At 67.3% G+C, this 23,883-nt stretch overlaps 1 protein-coding gene across 1 annotated transcript; it reads right to left on the bottom strand.

The window, feature by feature from the left end:
* Positions 1-210: 210 nt before the first annotated feature.
* On the bottom strand, positions 211-10,752 carry LFNG (LFNG O-fucosylpeptide 3-beta-N-acetylglucosaminyltransferase). The gene is made up of 8 exons (XM_077140454.1): positions 10,248-10,752; positions 6,097-6,145; positions 5,303-5,402; positions 5,077-5,230; positions 4,880-4,965; positions 4,358-4,523; positions 3,880-3,965; positions 211-3,706 (listed from the first exon to the last, which is right to left on the bottom strand). The coding sequence occupies exons 1-8, from the start codon at positions 10,674-10,676 to the stop codon at positions 3,640-3,642; spliced, it is 1,137 nt and encodes a 378-aa protein (XP_076996569.1). The 5' UTR covers positions 10,677-10,752; the 3' UTR covers positions 211-3,639.
* Between the last annotated feature and the right edge of the window lie 13,131 nt (positions 10,753-23,883).

Here is a 23,883-nt window from a genome sequence, read left to right as displayed (position 1 = left end):
CGCATGACCCCAGGATTGGGGGCAACGGGAGTGAGTCGTGGGGGTCCGGGGGGGCTGGGCGCGACAGTGGGGGGGCCCCCAGGCGCAGGGCCGAGGGAGCGGAAGGAGAGCGCCGGGCAGGGGTCCCGGAGGGAGCAGGCTCCAGAATCAGCTGAGAGATGCCGGTGGCACGCAACCTCTTGATGCCGCCAAACTCTACTTAAAAGATGGTTAAATGGTAACTTTTATGTTTAATAAATATGTATATATCCACCACAATTAAAAAATAACCCACCGAACGTTGGAGCCCCCTCCCGGAGGGCCCAGGAACCTGCATTCCTAGCACGCCCCTAGCGGACCGGACGTGGCCAGCCCTCCGCAAGGTCACCTCCCCACTCGTGCAGGTGACGAAGTGGAGGGCGCAGAGAGGGGCGCGGCGGGGCGAGGGGCGCCGGGTGAATGAAATGCTGGGGCGACGCAGAATTGCCGGTGTGGACTCCTGGACGGGGAGGGTCGCGGGGGAGGCCGGGGCAGCGCCGGAGGAGCCGCCACCAGCGGCCGCCAGCAGCCGGCGCCCGAGGACCGCGGGGACCCTGCCGGCAGCCCCACACTCAGCGCGGCCACACCCCCGGGCAGCCACGGCGGGGCGACGGAGCCCCCGGGTCCCGGTGTCACCGCTCCGAGCACATATCGGATGCCCTCCGTGCGTCCGGCCCCAGGCTAGGAGACTGAGGTCCCCCGCCGGGCAGCCGTTGAGGCTGACGCCATGGAGGGGCGGAGGCGGCAGCCGGGTTCCCGCTGCTGGTCGGGGAGGGGGAGGGCGGGAGAGACCCAGCCCCGGACCCGAGGCACGCTGCCGTCGACTTCCACTCAGACGCTCTTCCAGGAAGTCGGCCGTGATTGCCCCGGGAAGAGGACCGAGGGTTTCCTGAGAACCGTCTCCACGCCCCCAGGCCTGGCTGCGCCTCTGCTCCGGGCTCTGGCAAAGTGGGAGTGGGCAGTGGGGGGCCCAGCAGGCCTGCTGGCTGGGGTCTGTACTGCAGAAGCCCCTCAGATGGGCAGCAGCCTGGGAGAGGGCGTGCCGCTTCCTGCCCCGCCCCCCAGCCCTGGGCCCCACAGCCCCCCGGAAGCTGCTTCCTGCCCTGGGAAGAGGGAGGGGCATGGCTGCTGGCCTCCCCTCCTGCAGCACCTTCGCCCCGCACTCAGGGGTCCCTCCGCGCCCCCGACTCAGTCTCCCCTAGCACTCTAAGCCCGCTGGGACAGCTCCCACGTGGACACCCGGCGCCCAGTACAGCCAGGCCACCCAGCTGCACATTGGAGGGGCCGGCACCCTGTCCCCAGGGCCACTGACCCCACGCATAAGGTGGCTGTGACGTCCTGAACATGGTCAAGCCTCCCTGGGGGCCCGGCACATGAATGGGACGGGCGGGACAGGGGCCATTGCCCTCCTGCTGCCCCCTGTTCCTGCTCACAGCCCGCGCAGCTGCCCCGGGTCTCTGGAGACCCCGCTCTGCCTACTCGGGCTTGTCCAGGACCACGGGGGGCCAGGCCACGGCCCAGGCAGCAAGCCCCTGCTGACTAGCTGGGACCAGCCTCTGTCCCTAGCAGGACAGGAGATGGGGGTGGGGGTGGGGCAAGGCTGTGGGGCTGGGGAGGGGAGGAGGCGGCGAGCAGCAGTTGTCAACTTGCTGTTTTCTGCGCAGTGCGAAGCTTTTTTGAGCAGTGGGGCATGGAGGCCAAAAGACTCCTCTGTACAAAGTCAAGGGGGGAATGCCCCTGGGGGGTGCACATGGGGGGCAGCTGGAGGGCAGAGCTGCCAGGCCCAGCAGGCCGGTGGGGGATGCTGCCGGGAGGTGTTGGGGGCTCCATTTGCAGAGGCGCCTTCTGACTATGCAGGAGGCTCAAGAGGAAGTGAGGGCTGCCCCAGCTGCCAGGAAGGGGGGGGGGCGCCAGGAAGTGGGGTGCAGAGGGAATTCCCCAGCTGGAGGTTGCCGGCAGCTCCTCCCACCCCCACACCCCGCCAGCCCCTACACCCCGCCAGCCCCACAGGCTCTATTTGCAGAAGAAAAGGCACGGAGGAGTCGCTTTTTCTGGAAAACAAGAACCCACACCCTGGGTCCTGTGTGGGAGCTCCGGGGTGGAGACAGGGGGACAGAAAGGGCAGAGCAGGGGTCCCAGAGGCCAAGCCAGTGAAGCTGAGTTCCAGGCAGCCTGGCCGCAGGCTCTGGGCCCTTCACTATACCTCCCCACCATGAGTCTCAGTTTCCCCATCTGCAAAATGGAAGAGGCAGGACAGCTCAGTGGGTGAGGAGGCGCCAGGCCAGGTACCTCACACTGCGCCCCCCACCTCCAGACAGGAAGCCAGACTCGGCACCCCGGCTGTGCCCAGCGGGCCCTGGCTGGCCACGCAGCACCTGTGAGAGCTGAGTCGAATCCCAGGGTTTCTTCCCTAGCAGCTCAGCGGATCTTGACCCGCCCTACCTGACGTGGGCAACCCCGGCGGGGCCTCCCGTCCCCCCACGGGCCCCCAGGCCCCCGGAACCCGAGGCTCAGGCCCGACTTCCAGCCAAGACGGGATCCCCGGAGTTGCCGCAAAGAGCTCTTTTATTCCAAGCAAAAGACGTCACCATAGCAACACTTCAATTCCCTGAGCGCTTGTCCCTTATCATTCGATTTCCTAGCTACGTCTTTGTAAAAAGAAAAACGGAACAGAAAACACACCCCCACAGGACAGGCGGCCCCGCTGGGCCCTGCACAGGGACGAGGCTGTGCAGGAGGAGGGCAGGGCTGCGGAAGCTTCCAGATACTGGAACATATAAATAACAGAGTGTGAAGACGTTTCCATTTCAGCTTTAAAACAAAGAATACCCAAAATTTGGCTTCTGCTTTTTCTGATCCACAGAAAAGATAAAATAACACCACCCCCCAGAACACACACACAAACACCCTACATTTTTACCCAACCCCCCTCCCTTTGTAAAAACAGCACAGTAAAAAAATACTGTCACGATATTTACAGACACGCCCACTATGGGCAACTCTCTCTCTACTTCAGAGAGGAGATAAAATGCGCAGCTCTGCCCACCCGACCATGGGGGACACGATGCCCTCTGAGGGATCCGGGAAGTGACCCCCTCCGAGGAGGGCTGGGCCGGAGCCACAGCTCGCCCAGGAAACAGCTGCCGTGTGTCATTGGGACACAGAGCCCCAGCCAGAGCTCAGCGGGACGAGTGGGCTCAGGCCACTTGCCCCCAAGCCTTAGCGTGGCTCGGCTAACAGGGTCCTGAGGCAGCGGCCAGGGGTCCGGGATGCAGGCACAGAGCAGGACCAGAGAGGCGGCTGCACGTGTCCGTGCACACCTGCCACTGCCCCCGCTTTTGCAAAAACGCTGAAAAACAAGAGTAACTAAGCCGCCCTCAGGGTAACTTCTGACATACAAAACCTTCTCCAGGTGGGCTCTGGAGCTGCGCAGGATGGGAAGGCGGTCAGGTGGGCAGATCTGCAGCTCCCTCTGTGGAGCAGAGCGGCCCAGCAGCCTGCTGCACGGGCGGGCACTCGATACATGGGGGCCTCGAATGCCGAGGCCAGGACAGCGCGACAGGGATCCCCGGGCCCTTTGGATACCAGGGGTTCCCGGGGACGGGGTCTCGGCCATGTCCGCTACAAGACGGCGGTGTGGGGACACCAGGGCGTGTCCGGGTACAGGAGGCAGTGGATGGAGCGGAACCTGGGGGCACAGAGGCAGGGGCTGGTCTGTGCAGGGTGGGGTGCTGAGCCCCTTTTCAGCCCCACTGCCCTGGGCAGGGCTCCTGGGGATGCTACTATCATCCAGCCACTCGGCCATCCCCCCGCCCCAGCTGGGCTAGATGCCAGGGTCCCCCCGGGTCTCAGTTCCCTCACCGGGATGGGTCAGCTTCCACCGAGAAGGCCCCCTTCACAGGAATCGTGTTCCGCTTGTTCTCAAACATGCCATAGCTCAGGGTCACCTGCATGGGGCAGGGCAAGGTGATGCCGAGAGTCCGAGGCCCTGGCCACTGTGCCCTGCTGCCCAGGTCTGCCCGGGCCAGCCCTTGGGCAAGGGAAGGTCCATCCCGGCCGCCTGCCCCACAGCACCCTGGAATGAAGCCCAGCGCGGGCTGCAGCAGGCACGGGGCCTGTGGTGTGCCAGTGCAGCAGCTGTGCCCACGCGGGAGGCCCGGGCACGCAGGGATGGACGAGAGCATGGGAGCAGCCCCCACTCTGCAGGGGGACTCGGGGGGCCGTGGGGCGCTGCTCTTGGCCCCATCGGGCCAGAGGCCTCCCACCCCGCCCGTGTTTGTCCCCCACCGCCCCTCGAGCCTGGCCGTCCCGTCCCGAGCGCCCTGGGGTGCGGACACACCTGCTCATGGAGCTCAGAGGTGGGTACCTGCTGCAGGTTCTCCAGGTGGGAGTGGAAGAGGCCGCTGCGGGTGAGGGGCACACCCAGCAGCGCCTCCACGATGTAGCCCACCGTGCAGTCGTCCGGCAGCCGGATGCGCTCAGCTGTGCGCATGAAGTGGCCCCCGCTGCAGAGGGACAGGGTGTGGGGGTGAGGGGGCAGCGGTGGGGGGGGATGGCCCGAGGGCAGGGGGCCAAGGGGAGCACCCTGGGGGTTGAGAGGATGGGGGTGGCCTGGGAGTGGGGGGAAAAGCTGGAGGGTGGGGGAGAGTGGCCTAGGGGTGGCGCTTGCTCTGGACGGCCCCCTCCCTCTCTGCAGCCGCCCCAGCCCCCAGTGCCTGGCGGTTCTGAGCCAGGGATGCCGGGCATGGTCAGCTGCGAAGGGGGTGAGCCTTTAACCGCAGCTGCTCCTGAGCACCCCGAGGGGCGCCAGGCAGGACAGGGAGGTCGGGACATGGGTGCCCAGCAGGGCGGGGGCACTCACCTGGCCCACGGGCTCATCTTCAGGGCCAGGCCACGGCTGATGCAGAAACCAGCGCCGCCGGTGGCGAACCAGAAATGGACGGGGTGCTGCGGGGGAGGGGGCGTCCTGAGGCTCTACTGGGCCCAGGCCTGCCCCCCACCTGCGGGGACACCGCCGGTCCCCCGGGGCCCAGGCCGCAGGCCGGGGCAGGCACTCACCACCCGGTTCTCGCCGACCCTCTCCGTGGCCTGGATGGGCCGGTCGAGGCTGGGCTTGCCGAGGTAGACGTCCTGCGTGTGGGCGAAGCCGGCCAGCAGCCGCAGCAGGGCGCGCACGTTCACGTAGTTGTCGTCATCCACGTGGCAGAACCACCTGCGGGCGAGGCGGGCGTCGGGGCGGGCCCTGCGAGGGGTGCCCGGGGGCCCCCTGCAGCCCCGTACTCACTTCCGCCCCGACGCGATGAAGTGGTCGTACTCCACAGCCATCTTGCAGGACAGTGCCTGGCGGCTGTGTGCGGCTGAGCAGTTGGTGTTGATGATGTGGCCTGTGAGTGACCAGGGCCCTGAGTGGGGCTGGGGTGCTGAGGGGACAGGGGCTGGGGGGCTGGGGGACTGGGGGGCTGGGGGGTTGGAGGGCTGGGGGTTGGGGAGCTGGGGGGCCGGGGGACTGGGGTGCTGGGGGGTTGGAGGGCTGGGGGGCCGGGGGCTGGGGGCACGCTCAGTAGGGCCCAGGCTGTGGGCAGAGCTGGAAAGAGGAGACTGGTCATCTGTCCCCAGGGACTGAGAGGTCACCTGGGCCCAGGCTTGGCCCCCAGCGGCCGCCCCATCCCCGGGCCTAGTGACTCCCCCCCAGCTGAACCCCCTCTCCGGTGGCGCCGCCCCACCCCGCCCCTGCCCTTTCAGGCGGCTTTTTCCCAGCCACGGCCACCTGTTGCCGCCTTGGCAGCTCAAAGGAACCCTGGACTGAAAGGGCCTCATTTGCATGAGAATTGGGGGACAGTGGTGGGGCGGGAACTCTGCACAAAGCCCTGAGGGCACAGCCCCACCCGCCTGGTGACCTCTGGGCCCCAGGGTGCCCTCACCCCGGCCCTACCCCCGCCCTGGCCTCTCCTGTGTGCCCCTCCCCCAGCCTCACCTGTGTGCCCGGCCCCCAGCCCCGTCCCCAGCCTCACCTGTGTGCCCGGCCCCTCCCCCAGCCTCACCTGTGTGCCCGGCCCCCAGCCCCGCCCCCAGCCTCACCTGTGTGCCCGGCCAGGCCTTTGTCCTCCCCGTCAGTGAAGATGAACGTCTGGAAGAAGCAGCATGGCCTTGAGTGGGCAGCTCCCGGCACCTGGCCCCGGCCACCCCGGAGCTCAAGTGACAGCACAGTCACCCCAACCTCTAATGCTTCTCGGGGCCTCAGTTTCCCCAGGTGCAGCGTGGGCTCGCCGGCCTCGCCCCCCACCCCCTCCCCAACAGCTCGGCCCAAGGTCACCCGGGCAGCTGGGCTGGCACGAGCCAGGTGGGCGCCCCACCCGGCCGCCAGGTGACCCGCCGTGGTCCCGCCCACACACCTGGCAGGACACACACCCCTGTTGACACAGCGCCCAGCCCTGCCGCTTCTAGGCCGCGGGCGGGGACAGGGCCGGCCGGGGGGCACGCGGGGAGGGCCGCTTTGGGGAGCAGAGCCTCAGCCACGCAGGGACAAAGGCCTGCGCTGGGTGTCTGCCAAGCCCCAGCACACAAAGGCCGGGCGCGAGGACGAGTCAGCAGGCGTCGACCGCCAGCTTTGTCCCAGGCCGAGGGGCCCCGCGGCCTTAACGCGGCCGAGTTAAGCGGGAGTGGCCGTGCTGCCCATTACCATACAGCTGGCCTGGTTAACTGGGCCGGGCTGGTTCTGGGGCCTGGCGCTGGCCCTTCCTGGCCTCTGGGTGGCCGCCAAGGGTCAGAGCTTGCGGCAGCCCCCTGCCCCTGGGCTGTGGCCCAGCACCCAAGTCAGCGCCCCAGGTCCCAGACAGCCCTGCCCAGGGCCATGGGCAGCCCCACGGTGCCAGCCCCATGGAAGAGGCGGGGGCCAGCGTGGCGGGACAGGGGCTGCCAGTACCTGCCCGGGCTGGTCGGCGCACGGGAGGCAAACTCCTTCCTCCCCAGCGCGTGCCACCCAGTGCACCCTGGCAAGGCCGAGCACGGAGCCCAGGAGCCCGGGGGCCCGATGGGGGCCGCGCCCAGCAAAGGAAACAGCTGCGCAGAGCCCCTCACCCCCACGCCTGCCAGGCCTCAGTTTCCCCCTGTGTACAAACAGGTTTGTGGGGAGGCTCCGGCCTGTCGCCCAGGATGGCCAGGGGGATGCCCTCCAGCACCGGGCAGCTCCAGCCCAGCCTGACTCCAGAGGCCAGCCCCCACTATGGATCATGGACGTAGAGCCAAGGGGGTGGCACACGGTGCCGACACCTCCCCACCTGCCTACCCGCCCCCCCAAGAGCGGCAGGCACCCTGCGGCGGCCCGCACGCACAGACTCGCCCCCCGCCCCCCGCCCGTTCCCCAGCTTCCCAGCCCAGGAATGCCGTGGGAGGCAGTGAAGGCCGGCCCGAGCAGACGCCGCTGCCGGCGCTGGATTAAAAAGAAAATGCTTTCTTAATGAGATCAAGCGGAGCTGGCCTCCCGAGTCCTAAAAACCCAGCCCAAGGCTACAGAGATTAAAGTCACCTTTGTTCAGCTCCGGAGCAGGAGGCGGTCAGGAGCTGGGGCGGGGCCGGAGCATGAGGGGGCCGGGCCTCCCACCTACCCACCACTGAGCCACCTGAGAGAGGGGACAGGGGCCACCCGGCCTCGGGCCTCCCCCACTGCTAGGAGCCTCAGTCTCCTCCTCTGTGAAATGGGCGCGTTGAGCCCTCCCCTGCGCTGAGAGCAAAGTGCCGGAGATGGCGGTGCTTCTCTCTCTTTCTGACACCGTTCTTTTCTGCGCTGTACAGGTGGGGAAACTGAGGCCCACAGAGGCGCAGGCATCAGCCGTGGTCCCACGTTGAGGCAGAGAAGGCGCTAGCCCAGCCCTGCCCCCACCTTTCAGGGACAGAGAACCCCAGGGCTCCCCCCAGTTCCCTGCAGGGGCTGGTGGAGGAAGACAGAGGGCAGCAGGGCCGGCGCGGGCAGGCGGGGACACCCACAGGAAGCGGCATTGTTCCTGGAACCACAATTCAAAGAAACACAGGATGCCAGTCGCCCCCCTCCCCCCAATTGTGGCCGCTGCAGTGGTGGCAGCGGCTGCAGCCTGGACCAGCTCCTGTGGGGGTGGGGAGCCATATGGGCCAAAGGCCCCTACCTCCTTGCAGACCTCAAGGCTGTCCCCACATGCCCTAAGCCCCCAAAATTGCTGGGCATTTTTTACTCTTGTTCTAGCTCATATGGCACTGCCTCCAGGAAGCCCCCCGTGGTATACTTCCCCTCCCCCTGCAGATCGGATGCCCACTCTCAGCTCACACAGCCTGCCTAGGTTCCCCCACCAGTCCCTACTTCCTCGTGGCTCGCCCACCAGATTGGTCTGAGTTACCCTGGGGCTCTGAACCCAGTACAGGGGGGCTGGGAAAGGACAATTTAAAGGACCCACCACCACCACAGTGCACTGGATAAGGGGCTCTTGTTTGCTCTGTACACATGAGCTGATGCTGGGGGCAAAGTCAGCCTCTCCTGGGCGAGGTGAGCTGGAGAGAAGGAAAACACTTGGTGGCCCTCCAGCAGGGCTCTCAGGGTCCAGAGGGAGTAATGGTTCCCTCACTTCAAGCCTGAGTACCTTCTTGGATCACCTCTGTGCCTCCAGGCTTTGTCAGGCCTCTTTTGTACAACCCTATTGGAAAAGCAGTGTGTTCGGTGTTTCAGAGAAAACAAGGCTGAGGGTCACAGAGGCCCAAGGTATTGCCCAGGATCTCCCAGGCCAGCTAGGACTGGCACCTGCGACTCCTTGACCACATCCCCTCTGCTGGGGAAAACCCACAAAGGTCCCAGAAGACAGGTCCTCATAGCTGGCGGTGGGGGGTGGTGCTCAGAGAGGACTGAATGCTGCCCAAGGCCACACAGCAGGGAGGCCGAGTGCCAGGCGGGAGGCGGGGGCAGCTGGCTCTGGATGGTGCCCACAGGCTGTCAGTCAGGGCTGGGGGGGCCCTACTGGCCCCCCTCATCGCCAGGCAACCTGAGTGGCCAGCGTGCCGGCGGCGGTTCCCATGGAGCGCCGAGCCGCACACAAGAGGCTGGACGCCTTTCTCCGCTGGAGAAAGGGGCTTTGTTACCTTTGCCCAAGGGGCCGGCGTGAGAGCCGCCCGGCGCTGGGAATCCTAACGGCCTGGCCACCAAACAAAACGCGCCGCCCCCACCGCCCCCTCCCGCAGGCCCGCTGAGCCCCTGGGAAAGGGACGCTGCGTTCCCAGGAGGCTGCCCTGGGGTTCCCAGGGACCCCTCCCCATGACAGGACGGGAAAGGACCTTGCCCCCTATCCCCCCACACTGACTCCAGACAGGGTCTCAGCCAGGCCAGCAGGCCCCAGGCTTCTGCCCGGGCCTCCGGGGTGTGACCAGGCAGGGAGGAGTAGGGGGTCTTCTCTGACTCTCCACCCCCATCCTAGGGGCCCCCTCCCTCACCCCAAATAACCAGTATGTCCGCTGAGCCCCTCAGCTGGGGGGGGCCACCCCATTGCCCCCACCTCCCTCGCTGGGCCTGCACTCTGCCCCACCCCAGCCCAACCGTCCTGCTGCAGCCCCGGGGTGATTTTCAAAGTGGGGTGTGTCCCGGGGTGTGTGTGCAGCTCCATCCGGGAGTATAAACAGCGGCTCCAGGCCGCAGAGCCTCCTGCGCTGGGGGCACGGTTCTGCACACACCCTGCCTTCCAATGCCTCCTTTTCTTGAAGAAGCCCCCAGACCTATCTCCAGCGGTGACTCCCCTGACCCCCACAGCACAGCCTGGGGTGAGGGTCCTCACCCCCACCTTACCTCTAAGGAAACAGTCTTCCTCCCCAAAGGAGGGTCTGAGCCCTGCCAGGGTGGGTGCAGCGACCCAGGAGCCCACCCAGAGTTGCCCACCACGGGGCGGGGCATGACCTGCCTTGGGGCGGGGGTGGGGACACTGATGCAATGTCTCCCACGGTGGAGGACAAGGAGCAACCCCAGGCTCTGGAAGCTGGCCTAGGGGAGTGCACCCCATCCGGGCTCTGGAGGTGGGGGGGGTCCCGGCTCCTCCACATCTGTAACGGGGGAGCAGTGCCCACCAGGCAGGCAGGACTGAAAGGGGTTGGCGTCGCCGGCCCCCAGAAGCTCCAAGGGGCTGGAATAGGATGCAGGACCGGAACGCAGCGGGGTCCCCTCTGCGCGCCACCACAGCCGGACAGGGCAGCGCGCCCCACGCCCGCCCGCCCGCCGGGCTCACCATCTCCTTGTGGCGCGAGATCCAGGTCTCGAGCAGCAAGTCGAGGCGCGCGCGGTGGAACTTCTTGGTGGTCTTGACAGCGATGAAGACGTCGCGGGGCCCGAGCGCCTCGGCGGGGGCCCGCGGGGTGCCGTCGGCGGGGCGGGGGACGCCCCCGGGCGGTGGGCCTGCATCTCTGCGCGCGCGGGTCAGCAGGCCGAAGTACTCCGACAGGCTGTGCACCTCGCCGGCCAGCGCCGCGGGCGCCGGGGCCGCCCCCATCCCGGGCGCCAGGGCCGCCCCCGCGGGGCCCGCCAGGCTGCGCAGCGCGCGGCGGCCGCGCTCGGCGGGCAGGGGCTGCGGCGGCGGGTCGGCCGTGAGCACCAGCAGGCAGGCGAGCAGCGCGCCCGCCAGCGCCAGCAGCAGGCGCCGGCCGCAGCGCTTGAGCATGGTGCGGTGGGCGGCCGTCGTGCGCCCTCGGGCTGCGCCCTGCTCGCTGCGCCCCACGAGCACCGCTCCCCGGGTCCCGCGGCGCCGTCCAGCTGTGCGCCGCCCGCGCCCGCTGCTTTTATACCTCCCCGCCAGGGCTCCGCCCCGAGGGCGTGGCCCGGGGCTAGACCCCGCCCCCGCCGCGCGCTTAGTGGCTGGCTGGCCCCGAGGACCGCCCCATCCCCGGGTCCAGTCCTAGCAGCGCCCACGTGGGGCCGCGGCTAGGGGCTGGGAACCACCGCGCGGGCGCTGGGCCCGGGTCCCTCTAGCACGTGCACGCATACCGCGGGCTCCCACCCGCCCCCCCCTGCTCCGCCCCGCGGGCGTCGTCGCCCGCCGCCCACCCACCCCTGTGGTTCCCTGGGGAACCCGAGCCCGCGGGACTGCCCTCGCGCGCCCATCGCGCTGAAGGGCGCGCTCCCCACCCCGTTCCAAGGTGGTGGGACAGGGCCTGCGGGTTCGGACGAAGGTACAACCTACTTCCCCGCTGTGCGCGCCACCCCTCATCCCGACCCCGGAGTCCGCTTCCGCGGCCCAGAGAATTGGGTGCAGTGCCAATTCAAGATCAAGGGCAGCCGCTGTCACTCTAGAAGCGTTTAGCCACCTGTGCCGCAGGTGGTGACACTGAGGCTCCAGAGAGAAAGCACCTGTACCAAACCCCACCTTCTTCCCGGACGGGTCTCCTGGGTCCCGGCCCTACTTCGGGAGGCTGGGGGAGAGGGTCGGCTAGCTCCGGGCCTGGAGCCTGCTCCCCGGTCCCCCCAAATCCTTCAGGCACTCCTTGGCGCTGAGACACTGGGCCGCCCCGCCCCACCGCGGCATGAAAGGCTGCCTTCTGTCCCATTTGGTCTCTCCACGCTCTGGCCAGATGTGGCCCAGCTGGGCTCCCGCCCCGCCTCCCCGGCACACGGCGACCCCATCCCCGGCCCTTCCCACGGGCCCAGGCCGGCCCCCTGCACGAGCGGGGGCGGCAGGAATGTGAGCCCGCGGGCTGGGGCTGGCGGTGAGGGGCAGGGAGCATGGAAGTGGCCAAGCTCCGCCCCCGCCCCCAGCGCGGGAGCAGGGTCCGAACCCCCTGCCCGCGCATCTTCCGGAAACGCGGCTGGGGGCGGCTCTCCGCCTGGCTGCACCTCCTCCGCCTCCGGCCGGCTCCCACGTCCCTTTCAAGGAGGCTCCTGCGACCACTAAACTGGTGTCCCTCTCCTGGAAGGGTCGTTTCAGCTCTTTGCGTGCCCCTTTACTCTGCCAGGCCTGAAGCCTGAGATCTGTGACTGTTTGATCACCTAGTGTGGAGCCTGGCACATAGTAGGTGCTCACTAAAGGCCAAAGGGACAAATGGGGAGTCCTGGCCGCACTGGCCAGATCCCCCCACCTGCTGACCCTAGAAGTGCAGCTTAGTGCACCAGAGGAGGCTTAGAGCCCTGGGTGCCCCCACCCCAGCCCTTCTGTGATGGGGTGGGGGTAGGGGCCTGGAGTTTCCCAGGTAATTAGCAGACACCTCCTCAGGCAGGCAGATGCTGGAGCAGATGGTGCTGCCTGTGCCCAAGTGACAAGGCTCCCATGGCGTCACCTCCTGCCGTAAACCCCTCCCCCACCAGCCTGGGCTCCGCCGGGAGCGTCCCGGCAGCTGGAGAGGCCTGGGAACGGGCAGGAGAGAAAAGAATCGAACGGCTGGATCTCGGCAGCCCCCAGCCATCAGCTCAGCCCTAGCCCCAGGTCTGAAGACGGCCAAGCGCCCACGGCCCCCACCCCGCTGTGGTCTCCCATATCTGCGCTGTTTCTCAGCTGAGCCTCTGATGCCGCTGTCCTCTCTCCCTGGACCCTGCTGGCTGCCTGACCTCCCTGATCTGTTAGCTCTCCACTCAGCCCCCCACAGCTCTGATGGCAGCACGCCACCATCCCATCAAAACCCGGCACGGTTCCTCATTGCCATGGGGTTCAAGCTGTGGCTGGTGTCTGCAGCACTTTGCCATCGAGTCCCAGCCCTGAAGCGGAGCTCAGTCAATGGAGTGGGAAGTTAGTGGAGGCAGGAGCTGAGGGTCGTCCAGGAGGCTGGAGAGGGGGCAGGGGGCAGCCAGGCTGGCCAGCCCCTGTGTGGGCCCCAGCGCTGCCCCCAGCTCCCCTCGGCTGTATCACACCCATTGTACAGAAAACACGCGGGCTCCCCTGTACCAAGAGCGTGGCTTGGCAGAGGCCGCGGCACAGCGCGGGGCCGGGTTTGCGGGCGCCCTGGGCAGCGGGGCTGTGGCAGGAGTGCGGACCCGCTGCCGAGGCCTGTCTGGGAACCACGGGACAGGGCCTGGCGGTATTCCTGTGAGGACCACAGCTTTGGCAAGAGTGATTCAATTTCTTTGCTGTCAGGAGAATGGAATTCGGTGGTGACTCCCTGAGGTCTGAAAACCATAGGGGGGTGGCCGGTCCGGCGCCACTACCCTCTCCCCCAGGCTCAGCCCCAGCCTGAGGCACCCCCACGCCACACACCCCCTCCAGGCCCAGAGGCTCCCTACAGGGACCTCCCCCATAAGGGCCAAACAGCCCAGGAGGGGATCCTCTCTGGAGGAAATGGGGAGCCCAGGAGGGGCTTGGGGAGCAGCTGGCCCAGGAAGCCCCTTGGGGTGGGAAGGGCTCTGGGGAGCCATAATGCTGCCTCCAGCCCCCCGCGAGGGCCCTTCTTGGCCTCCAGACCTGTGAGCTGTGACCTGTGACCCATGACCCGACCTCCCTAGGCCCCGGTTTGCTCAGCAGGACCCAAGGTTAGCCTCTCCGTCTGCCTTACCCAGTCCTGGTGGCCACAGAGCAGACGGACTCAGGCCCTGCCTCGCTGGCCCAGGGCGAGGGTTTGTGTCTCCCCGGCCCCCTCCTCAGCTCTGTGGGGGCTCGTGGGCAGCTGGAGCCTGATGGCCGGAGACATCTGCCCACTGAGGCTGGGCTGGGGGGTGGCCTGAGGGACGCCCCCTGCAGGACCACCTGTCCCAGGTGGGCGCAGGCCTTGTGTCCCCCCATCACGCTCAGCTTCCCACCAGGGGCTCAGCCTGGGGCCCTCCGCCACAGGGGCAGTTCCAGCAGGCGCTGGGAGCCAGGGGCGGGCCTGCCCTGCCCCTCTGCGCCTCCTGGGGGCACTGGGGCCAAGGCCTCCAGGCCGCCCCCTGCCTGCCTCCAAGGTCCTGGGAAGATCCCTGGTGACATGGCAGGTGGCCCATTAACTGCGCGCCAAGTCATCCATCCGCGCTGCCCGCCCCTCAGTGTCCAAGAAACAAGCTTCCTCCAGCCTGGGCAGTGGAGACTCGGAGACGGTGGGTGGCTCCCCCACCCCGGCTCCACGGCCAGGGTACGGACCGCAGGGAGAAGGCTCTGGAAGCTCCTGGCCGACGCCCATCCGCAAGTCCTGCCTTCCAGCTGCTGAGCACAGCTCAAAGGAGCTGGCGGGGGGGCGGGGGGGCCCAAAATGTCAGGGGGCCGGGTCTGCCCAGACGGCAGGGTATCCGTGGCCCAGGGGGGCTGCAAAGGGTTGGCTCACAAGCTGAGGGGGCCGGCCCCTCCCTGGTGGAGGGCGGGTAGAGCGGGCAGCAGCTGAGTCGGATTACAGCAGCCAGGGTGGGTGCCTCCCCTCCACCCTGTGAAGAATAGGCAGCCCCTCACTGGGCGGAGGCCCCTAGCCCACCCTGCCCACCCGCTGCACGCTGTGTGGTCTTGGGCTACCTTGCTTCTCCCTGAGAGGCCAGGATTTTATTCTGCAGACTCTCCACCCACCCCCACCCCTAGCTGGACCTGCCCGGGGTACGCTCAGCCAGCAGCCTCACCTTTCTGCTCGAACCCAGAGTCTGGCTGGGGCAGGGGCCGGGCCCCTGGGGGTCCAGCTGAGTTTTGCATCAGGGGCACCCTGGCTGGTCCCTGTCTATAAAGACACAGCTTCAAGGCCAGCTCAGGAGCTGCCTCTCCCGGGAAGTCTCCCCACTCCCTGGGGAGCCCCCAGGCTGGGGTTAGCCGCCCCTTTGCCCATCTGCCTTCCACCTAGCCCCAGAGCTCCGAGGGGCCAGGGGCCACGGCAGCCTCCTCATCAAGGCTGCAATAAACCCCTAACAGATGAGTGAGAGGATGGGTAATGGACAGATGGACGAACAGCCATAGATGGCATGGGGGTGGCTGGGAGGGGAGCGGGGTGTCGGCTACATCAGGGGCTGCTGTTGTTCCCTGCTGTGCCCAGAGCCTAAAACAGGGCCTGGCGTGTGTAAGCATCTGTGGGATGGGTGGACGGACGGGTGGGTGGACGGGCGGGTGGACATGTGGGTGGATGGGCAAATGGGATGGATATACAGACACAGAGCGCTCAAGGGAGCACCCCCCAAGTACCCGCCCCCGGGAGGGTGTGGGTGGTGGGGTGAGAAGGCCTGGCAGGGACACCCTCTGAAATCTGGGCTGTGCAGGGAAAGGCTGAGGGCAGAGCTGAAGCCAGCACCCAAGGGCCATGTGCTGTGGGCCCCGGCTGTGCTGGGAGCATTTCCAAAGACCACCTCAGCCTCCAGTGGTCCCACTCAAACTGCTGGTCCTATACAGGGGACACGGGACCCCAGTGAGGACAGGCAGCATGCCCCTGTCCCCACAGCACAGGCGAGGGGCTCTTGGCTTTGGGAACAGGCAGCTCCATGCCACGAGGGTGGCAGGCCTAAGCCGGGCAGCTGCACCTCTGGCTAGCGAGCCTGCGCCAGGCCGGCTGGCTGTGGGCTCCGTGGGCTAATCGGATTTGCAGCCCCAGTAGCGGAACCCAGGCCAGCAGGCGCCCCTAATGACGAGCCTGCAGAGACCAGACACCCACCAGGGAGACCCAGAGCCACCCTGCCCCAGCTGGCCTTTGTCTTGCCAAGAATGGCCAGTTTGTGCAGCAGCCATGGGGAGGGGTGGGCAGGGAATGGGGCTTGGCTGGGCCTGTTCCCTCCAGGCCCAGGCACTACCCCCTGCTGCCCCAGTTGTGACCCTATGCCCATGTCACCGGGACCAGATCACAGGCCCGGCGGGAGGAGGGGCTTGGGACTTGGAATCTGGTCGCACGTTTCTGGGCTTGCCTCTGCTCCTCTCTGACCTCAGGCTCTTCTTCTGTGCCATGGATGGTGCTGCTGCCTTCCTCCTTGCTTTGGGTTGAATTATGTCGCTGAAAGTCGTGTTCAAGTCCTGAGCCTCAGCGCCAGGACTGTGACCTTGTTTGAAGCTGTGATAAGTTAAGATGGGGCTACCTGGAGGGGGGAGGTCCTGGACAATTATGTTGGTAGAGTGTAAGAGGGAAGCTTGGACAGACGGACAGACAGAGAAGGTCATGTGACAATGGACAGAGATTGGGGTGATGCAGCCACAAGCCCGGGAGCTCCAAGGATGGCGGAAAACCCCCAAAGTCGGGAGAGATGTGGAGCCCATTCTCCCCAACACATCCACAGCTGGGGGGGGTGGTGGCGTTGATTTGAGCCCTGGTGGGTGGTGTTTCTTAGGGGATCCAGCATCTTTCCTGGGGGCTCCAGCAGCCATTTGGAGGCTGCTTGGGAGGTGGTGTGCCCAGAATAGCAAATTCCACCCACAAAGAGCAAGCTCACCCCTCCCCACGATCCAAAAGCTCCACCCACTCTACCCATCCATCCACCTGTCTGTCCATCCCTCTGTCCACTCACCATCCCCCCTCCGTCCAATAGCACCAGGCTCGGCTGGGCACTGGGGGGCTTTAGGAGGCAAATCAGATCCCGCCCCTGCCCCACGGCCTTCAGGGTGAAATGGGGCAGATGCAGGAGCCCCCCCAAATGTTCCCAGTAGGGGCTGGAGAAGGGGTCCAGACTGAGGGTGCCCAGCGTGTGGGGGATGGAGGCGCCCGTGTGTCCCGGGGCCGGGGGCAGGGCGCTTTGGGGAGACCCGAGGAGAAGAGGGTGCCCTTTGGACAGGTGTGGCTGGGTAGGGTGGGCACTTGCAGCAGGCAGGGGTCTGTGGGGTCAGGCTGGGTGTCGCAGGGCACGTGGGGAGCCGGGGCTGGGAGGTGAGCTGGGGCTGGGAGTAGGCCCTGGGGAGTCGCAGCTCCTGGCGGGAGGGGTGGAGCCGGCCCCTGAAGCCAGCCCCGCCTGCCGGCCGGCCGTGTGTCCAGCATGTGGCCCTGACCCACCCCCATCCCTCCCTCCGGGGCCTTGTGTCCTCGTGCCAGGGCAGGAGGAAGTGGGCAGGGACCCGGCCCTCTGCGCTCCCTCCCTCCTTCCTGGCAGGGAAGGCGGGGCCGGGCTGCTCAGAGGTCAGAGGTCGGAGCCTGGTGGGAGGGGAGGGGAGGGGAGGTGGGGGGTGGGACACTTCCCCTATCCTAGCCTGGGCTCCCTGGGCCCCGGGACTCAGATTTGGATCTTGCAGGTGGCAGTTTGCAGTGGGGGGGGAGAGGGGGGAGTGCCAGTGGCGTGGAGGGGGGTGGCAGCTGTCCCACGCGCAGGGCACGCTCACCCCACCCCACCCCGGGCCCCGGGAAGAGCTCTCTGGCCCCAAAGGTCACTGGGGCAGAGGCTGAGTCTGCTTGGGTCTGGTCCGCACGCCGCAGGGCTGTCCTTCCTCCCCGCAGCCCAGCGGGCTCCCCGCCCCCCACCCTGCGGCAGGTCCTGCGGGGCCAGGGCCGGCGGTGGGGACAGTGCGCCGGGCAGCGGAAGGATGGCATGGGGGCGGCCGGGGATGCCGGGGGCCCGGGCTCAGTGAGGGCAGGGGTGGTCAAGGGGGCACCCTGACCCCAGGCCTCCAGGTGGTCCCAGCCACAGGACAGGGGCGGGGGCAGGGGGCCGAGGGGGCCCCCCCGCGAGCGCTGTTTGCTCAGCCGAGCTTTAATCTCCCAAACAGGAAGGCCGTATTGACAGAAGCCACCGCCGGAACTGCTGCCTGCGCCTGCGGGATGCGCCCAGGCCTCGGCCCCCGCCCCCGCCCCCCACTCCCCACCCCACCCTGGCTGCAGCACCCATGCCAGGCTGGCCCCGGCAGAGGCTCCCAGCCCTCTCTGCCGGTTGCAGAGCAGCTGAGGCCAGAGGGCAGGGGGTGCAGGACGGTGGCAGGGAGGGTGAGGGGACGGCGTTTGCAAATGAGGAAGCTGCCCTCCGAGGGGGAAGCGGGCTGACCCAGGACGCAGGGTGGTGGGTAGGGCGGTCTGCCCCCGGATTCCCCGCTCCGGTTCCAGAACATTCTTGGGTGTGGTGCTGTGGCCCACCGCCGCTCCCTGAGCCTCCTGGCCTGGGGGTGGCAGGAGGACGGGGAGGCAACGACCAGAACGTTTGCCCGGCGACCATTGCCAATGCTGTCACTCCACCCGTGCCAGTCCCACATCCATTGTTAGACAGCCACCGCCAGCACCCCGAGCCCCATCTCATTCCCACTGCCGCTGCTGTCACCCTATCCCAGCGACCCAGTTTCCCTCCTCGTCTGTGCGGGGAGGGCAGGGGTCCCCGGGGACAGTGTCCTCTGTGAGGAGGGGTGGCGGAGGATCAGGTGTCCCGGCCGGGCCAGCAGCCACGCTTTCAGGCGTTGCATAGCCCGCGATTGGGTTCCATCCCCAGGGCCCCGCGGTGTGGCCATTGTGACGGCCGTGGGAACTGGGGCGAGCACCCCGGCTGGGGGCTGGGATCCCAGCATCCCCGGGGCTGCTTTGGGGGGCACGCCCGGGCACACACATACGCACACATGCACACACAGCCCCATGTCAACACAGGGACTCGGGGTAGCGGGAAGCCAGAGGCGCCCACCCACACGGGCACAGGACACCCACACGCAGTGGGGCCACAGTGCCCCATAGGCGCCATGCCCGCTGCCCCGCTGTTCTGAGGGAACAGCACCCCCACTCGCGGGGCGGTGAGCCAGGGTGGGCCGGGACACGGGCAGGTGCCGCCCTTGGTCAGGACAGGAACTGCGCAGCTGTGCACGGCAGCCCCGCGCTGCCCACTGCAGGCCTTGCCCTCACCTCCCGCCGCAGCTGGCAGAGCTGATAGTGACGGGGCAGCAGCCGGAGCTGCAGGGACTTGTGTTTCCTCCCCAAGTGGGTGGTGATGACCCCCCAAATTCACATCCTCCTGCCTTCTCAGGTTGTGACCTTACTTGGCAGCAGGCCTTGGCAGGTGTAATAAGTTAAGCATCTCAGGAAAACTTCCTGGGTCGGGGCTGGGCCTAAGCCCTAAGACAGGCATCTTAGTAGGAGAGGAGGGGAGCTTTGAACGCAGACCCAGGGGAGGCGGCACAGGGAGACCGAGGCAGAGTGGAGCACACAGCCACAAGCAAGGGGCACCGAGGATGGACGGTGCCACCAGACCTGGAGGGGGCTGGAGGGACCCTCCCTCGGGGGTCCCAGAGTGCGGCCCTGCCGGCCCCCTCGCTTTACGCTCCTGGCCTCCAGGACCCCTGGAGAAGCAACTCCCGCCGACCCAAGGCCCCGGATGGTGCACTTTGTACGGCAGCCCCAGGACCCTGGGACGTCCCTAAATATCTGAGTGCAGGAGCGAGCACAAGGGGGAGCCCCCTCGGCCGTGGCCTCGCAGCCCAGTCCCAGGGGGACACCCCGCCAGCTCCATCCTGAAGACCTGCTCCCCAGCCCAGGTGCCCAGCCCGGTGGGGACCCAGCTGCACCCCGCCCCCGCCCCCGCACCACCGACGGAGGCTGAGCTGGGACAGTGTGTGAGGCTCAGACTGGCATGAGCCGGGAGGGCTCCAGGCACTGAGCGCACGCTCGCCCACAGCAAGGCCTCTTGGGGGGCGTGCGCGGGCCGCCTCGTGTGCTCAGGCACACCGGTGTGGGCACATGGCTGGCGTGAAAGTGTGGCGTGTGTTCACGCATGAGCTGGTGCACACGTGTGGCTGTGTGCCCAGGACATGTGTGTCCCCACGTGCACACTCCTGCAGCCCCGAGCCAGCCCTTTCCCTCTGCACAGCTGCAGACTCAGGAAGGAGGAGGCGGGTCGGGCTGGCCTCGTCCATCCGTCCATGTGTCCGTCCGACTGTGTTCCCCAGAGAGGCGGCTGGGCCAAGGTGGGGGCTGAGGCCGGGCCACAGGGCGGGGCGGCCGCCTCGCACTTCCTGCCTGGCCTGGCAGCGACCTTGGACAGAAGGCCTCCCCACCCGCGAAGAGGGCCGGCTTCCAGAAGCTGAGTCGGCTTCCCCAGAACTGGCCCGCCTCCGCCACCTCCGCCTCCAGGAAGCTTTCTCTGATTCCAGCTGGCCTTTCTCGGAAGAAGCTGACTTCTGTGGCTTCTGGGCATACAGTGGGGGAGGTTGGGGTACCTCAGGGGGATCGGCAGGAGGTAGGGTCAGACAGGCTGGGGGGAGACTCGCACGGGGGCCTGCCCAGCCCCCCCATCCTTCCTGCAGGAAACACGGATTGGGGAGCAGGCTGGCTGGGTGCTGGGATACATGAGCTCTCTGCATGGGGGCTGGCCAGAGTAGGCAGCAAACGCAGCTGTAAACTGGGGTCTGCTGCGTGGCATGGAAGAGGGGTGGGACTGGAGGAGATGGGAGCGATGGTGAGGGGTGTGGGGTGGCACCCCGACAGGGGACGCCTCATGGAGCGTTTGGGGGGCACCTGCAGTAAACTGGGCCTGGGCTGGGGCAGGAGGGGCAGGCCGTGGGGGAAATTCAGGGGTGCCCTGCTCTCTTCTGGGGTGGTGGGGGGAGGCCCTTCCTTGAGGAGCTGGAACTTGAGAGGGTTTTTCGGGCTGGAAAGAGCATCAGGGGCTCCTGGCAGACAGCTGGGTGGGAGCGAGTCGGGGCTCCAAGCCAGTCCTGACGGAAGTGGGGTCCTGATTGTCCCCTTAGCCCCCGGGCCCGGGGTCTGGTCTGCGGTGACCCCACCCCCACCCCACTGGGACCCGAGAGCTGAAAACCTGAGCGGGAGGCTCAGGCAGTGGGGCCCAGGCCCTTATGTGCATGGAGGGTCCGGGAGGGGGTTGCCCACGTGGCACCCCAGCCAGGCCCCCGTCCCAGGCCTCTGCCCCGCCCTGCTTCCCCAGTCTGGGAGCTGAGCCTCTTCAGAGCCCCCCGTGGTACTTTTCCAGGGCACCGTGACAAGAAGCCTCTCCCGCAGCGTGTGGGCAGCCCGTGCTCCATCCGCGCCTCGCCCGGCTCCGGGGGCCGTGGCTCCCCGCCGCCTCTGCCGGCACGTGGGCACCTCCGTGGCCTTTCTCCTCTTCCTCAAGGACCCCTGCCATCCCACTCAGGCACCTACACCCAGGACCACCTCCTCGTCTCCAGATCCCTTGTTTACATTGACAGAGACCCTCTCTCCAAACGGGAGAAAGGTTCTGGAGTCTGGGACTCAGCCAAACCTCCTCAGCCCCTGAACCCCCAAATGCTGGGGGCCGGGAAGGCCATGTTCTCCCTGACGGCTGAGCCCTCGCCCCTGCCCAGCGTGAGGCAGCCTCGGGGCTCTGGGGGGCACCTCCTGGCCTGTGTGAGTCGGGAGGGGCAGAACACCCAGCTCGAGGCTGATGGCAGGGTGGTGGCTCAACGAGTGGGCAGTGCCAGCCTGCCCACCCCGTACCCGGCCTGGGGCTGCCCCCACCCACAGGACGGACAGACCTGCCCATGAGTCTCTGGGGGTCTGGGACAAACACAGATGGGCCAAGGAAGCCTGCACACCCCGCCCTGCAGACCCGGCAGCACTCGGTTTGGGGGTGTGGGCACAGTGCCCACAGGGGACAGCATCGTCCCCGCCCCGCTGCCACACTGTCCAAAGGCGTCTTCTTCCCCACAATCACTCCCAGAATGGGGGTCACAGTGCAGAGAGCTGGAGGCGCCTGCCCCAGCTGGAGGGGCTGTGCCGGGGCTTAAGGCGGGTCCACGAGGCCCCCACTGGTGGCTTCCTCGGTGCTGCGCCCTGGACGGGCCGTGGGAAGCCAGGTAGCCACCCTGTCCCCGGGCGCCGGCCCATCAGGGAGGCGGGCTCCTGGCTGTACCCAGGGGGCCCAGCCGGCCTTCAGAGAGGGAAGGGTGCTGCCCTGGGCCCAGGTATGGGACTGAGGCCAGCCCTGCCTGGGCCACGCGGGTTGGGGCAGGCCATGCCCCAGCTGGCGATCCCCTGCCGCCCGGCTTCCGGCCCGTGGGGAGGCGGTGGGAATGGTGGCCGGTCCCCAGAGGCCAGGCTGCGGCTCAGGTGTCCCGCACAGCCGGTCCGGCCGCCTCTCCCCGCCCAGGGCCGGTGGGTGGGCGGGGAGGCTGGGGGGCTGCCACCGGGTCGGCTCCAATGCCATCCCCGCGGCCCCTGGGGACGCCAGCCGCCCAGGTGTGTCCCCGGGGACCGCCCCTGCGGCCCCTTCCCACGACCCCTGTTTCCACCCCCCGGCGCCCGGCCACCCGCTGTCTGAGTCTGGCGTCTCTGGCCGCGGGGGTGGAGGGGAAGGTTCTCAGGAGGAGGTGGCCGGGGCGGCGGGGCGGGGTCGGGGGGGGGGGGGGCGCAGGTGTTGCTGGCCAGGCTTCTTGGGAAGAGCTGTGGGAATCCCCCGATGGGGTGTCTGTGCTCCTGGGGGGTTGGGACCACCACCCCATTTTATAGCAGCCAGCACGAGGCTCTACGCGGCGGGGAGATGGGGCCAGGGCCCCCCACCGCACCCGGGGTCTCTGGGCTGCCTCACCCCGTGGCTGCCCCCGTCCCCTGCGGGCCTCCCTGCTGCACCGGGAACCTAATGCCTATTTCCCGCTGCGCCCTGGACCCAGGCACATCGTTTGTGCTCCCTGAAGACTGTCCAGATAAGAGTGGGGCTTTGCATGCAGGCTGCGTCCCCCAGGGCCCGAGCCCTGTCTGACCGTGCAGGAGGGTAACCCCCAGGCGAGGGCCGGGAGCTCCTGGTACTGCCCTGGAGGGCTGCACAGCCCTCCCTGCAGACTCCCTGCTGCAAGTTGGGAAACTGAGGCTTGGAGAGCCCCAACCTGAGAACAAGGCTACCCCAGTTTCCGTCGCTGGGAGGGCTGGGCTGGGGGCTGAGTGGGGGAGGGAGCAGGGTTCCCAGCCCCGCACACACAGCACTGGGCCTGTTCCCAGGGGGTGGGTGTGCTCTGACGCAGCAGGCCCAGCTCAGGTCCTTGGGCACCCCCACACTGGCAGCCAGCTCTGAGTAGGCAGGGCTGCCAGGCCCCACTGCATGGAAGGGGTGACGGTGGCAAGGGCAGGCTGGGGCAGGGCCCTCAAGTATGGGGTCTGGTCCCAAGGTCCCGGGAAGGCCTGTTGGGGTCCCTGCCCTCTCCCGGGGCTCTCCTTGTACTCAGAGGAGCAGGGGCAGTGCATGGCCCATTCAACATGCACAGGACTCCACAGCGGTCTTCATTCATTCATTCATTCATTCATTCTCTCTGAAGACAGTCGCAGGGGGTCCCCCATCTCATCTCAGTCTTAGGAGGCCCTGGGACAGACACACAAATGCCTGGTGCACCCTGTGGGGCTTCCCCAGGGGTGGCAGGACCTGGAAAGTGCAAGGATGGCGGGGCACAGGCTTGGGGACCCTGTTGTTGGAGAGACGGAGCAGGGAAGGAGGAGATGGCCGGGTCTGCAGGGTGGGTAGGAATGAGCAGGGATCTTGGTTTGTGGGGACTTCTGCAAGAGCTCACCACACACTTGGTGACCCAAAACAGTCCTGGGGCCAGGGGCTCCCTCCGAGCCTGGTCCCTCCAGCTCCGGGGGTGGCTGGCCGGCCGACCTCAGTGTCCCTCTCCAGGGCTTGCCTCCACCCTCGCGTGGCCGTCCCCCCGAGGGTCTTACTGTCCCTGTGTCTCTGCTTTTAAGGACACCAGTCATTGGATGTGGCCTCCCCTCCCTGACCTGGTACAACCTCATCTTAACTCACTTGCAGCTGCACAGAAGCTCACATTCACGGTCTGGTGGACATGAATTTTGGGGGACACTCTTCTATCCAGCACAGCAGGTGTAGGGTGGGGAGCACATCCTTAGCAAGGAGAGAAACGGGACTTGGGGCTGTTGGGTGTGGCTGGAGGATGTGAGGTGGGGATGGGACGCAGATACTGGTGCCTAAAGCTGGGAAGCCACAGAGAGATCATCGGCTTGTGTGTGCACACCTGTGTGCATGTGTGCATGTGTGCATGTGTCTGTGCATGCGTGAGTGTGCTGTGTGTGCATGTGCATGCTGTGTGTGCATATGTATGTGCAGGTGCAGGGCTGTGCTGTTTGCCTGTATGTACGTGTGTT

The sequence above is a fragment of the Tamandua tetradactyla genome, chromosome 23 (assembly GCF_023851605.1).
Source record: "Tamandua tetradactyla isolate mTamTet1 chromosome 23, mTamTet1.pri, whole genome shotgun sequence".
Taxonomy (NCBI): domain Eukaryota; kingdom Metazoa; phylum Chordata; class Mammalia; order Pilosa; family Myrmecophagidae; genus Tamandua; species Tamandua tetradactyla.
The sequence above is the reverse complement of the archived record's forward strand: the minus strand, read 5'-3'. Positions and strand labels throughout refer to the sequence as shown.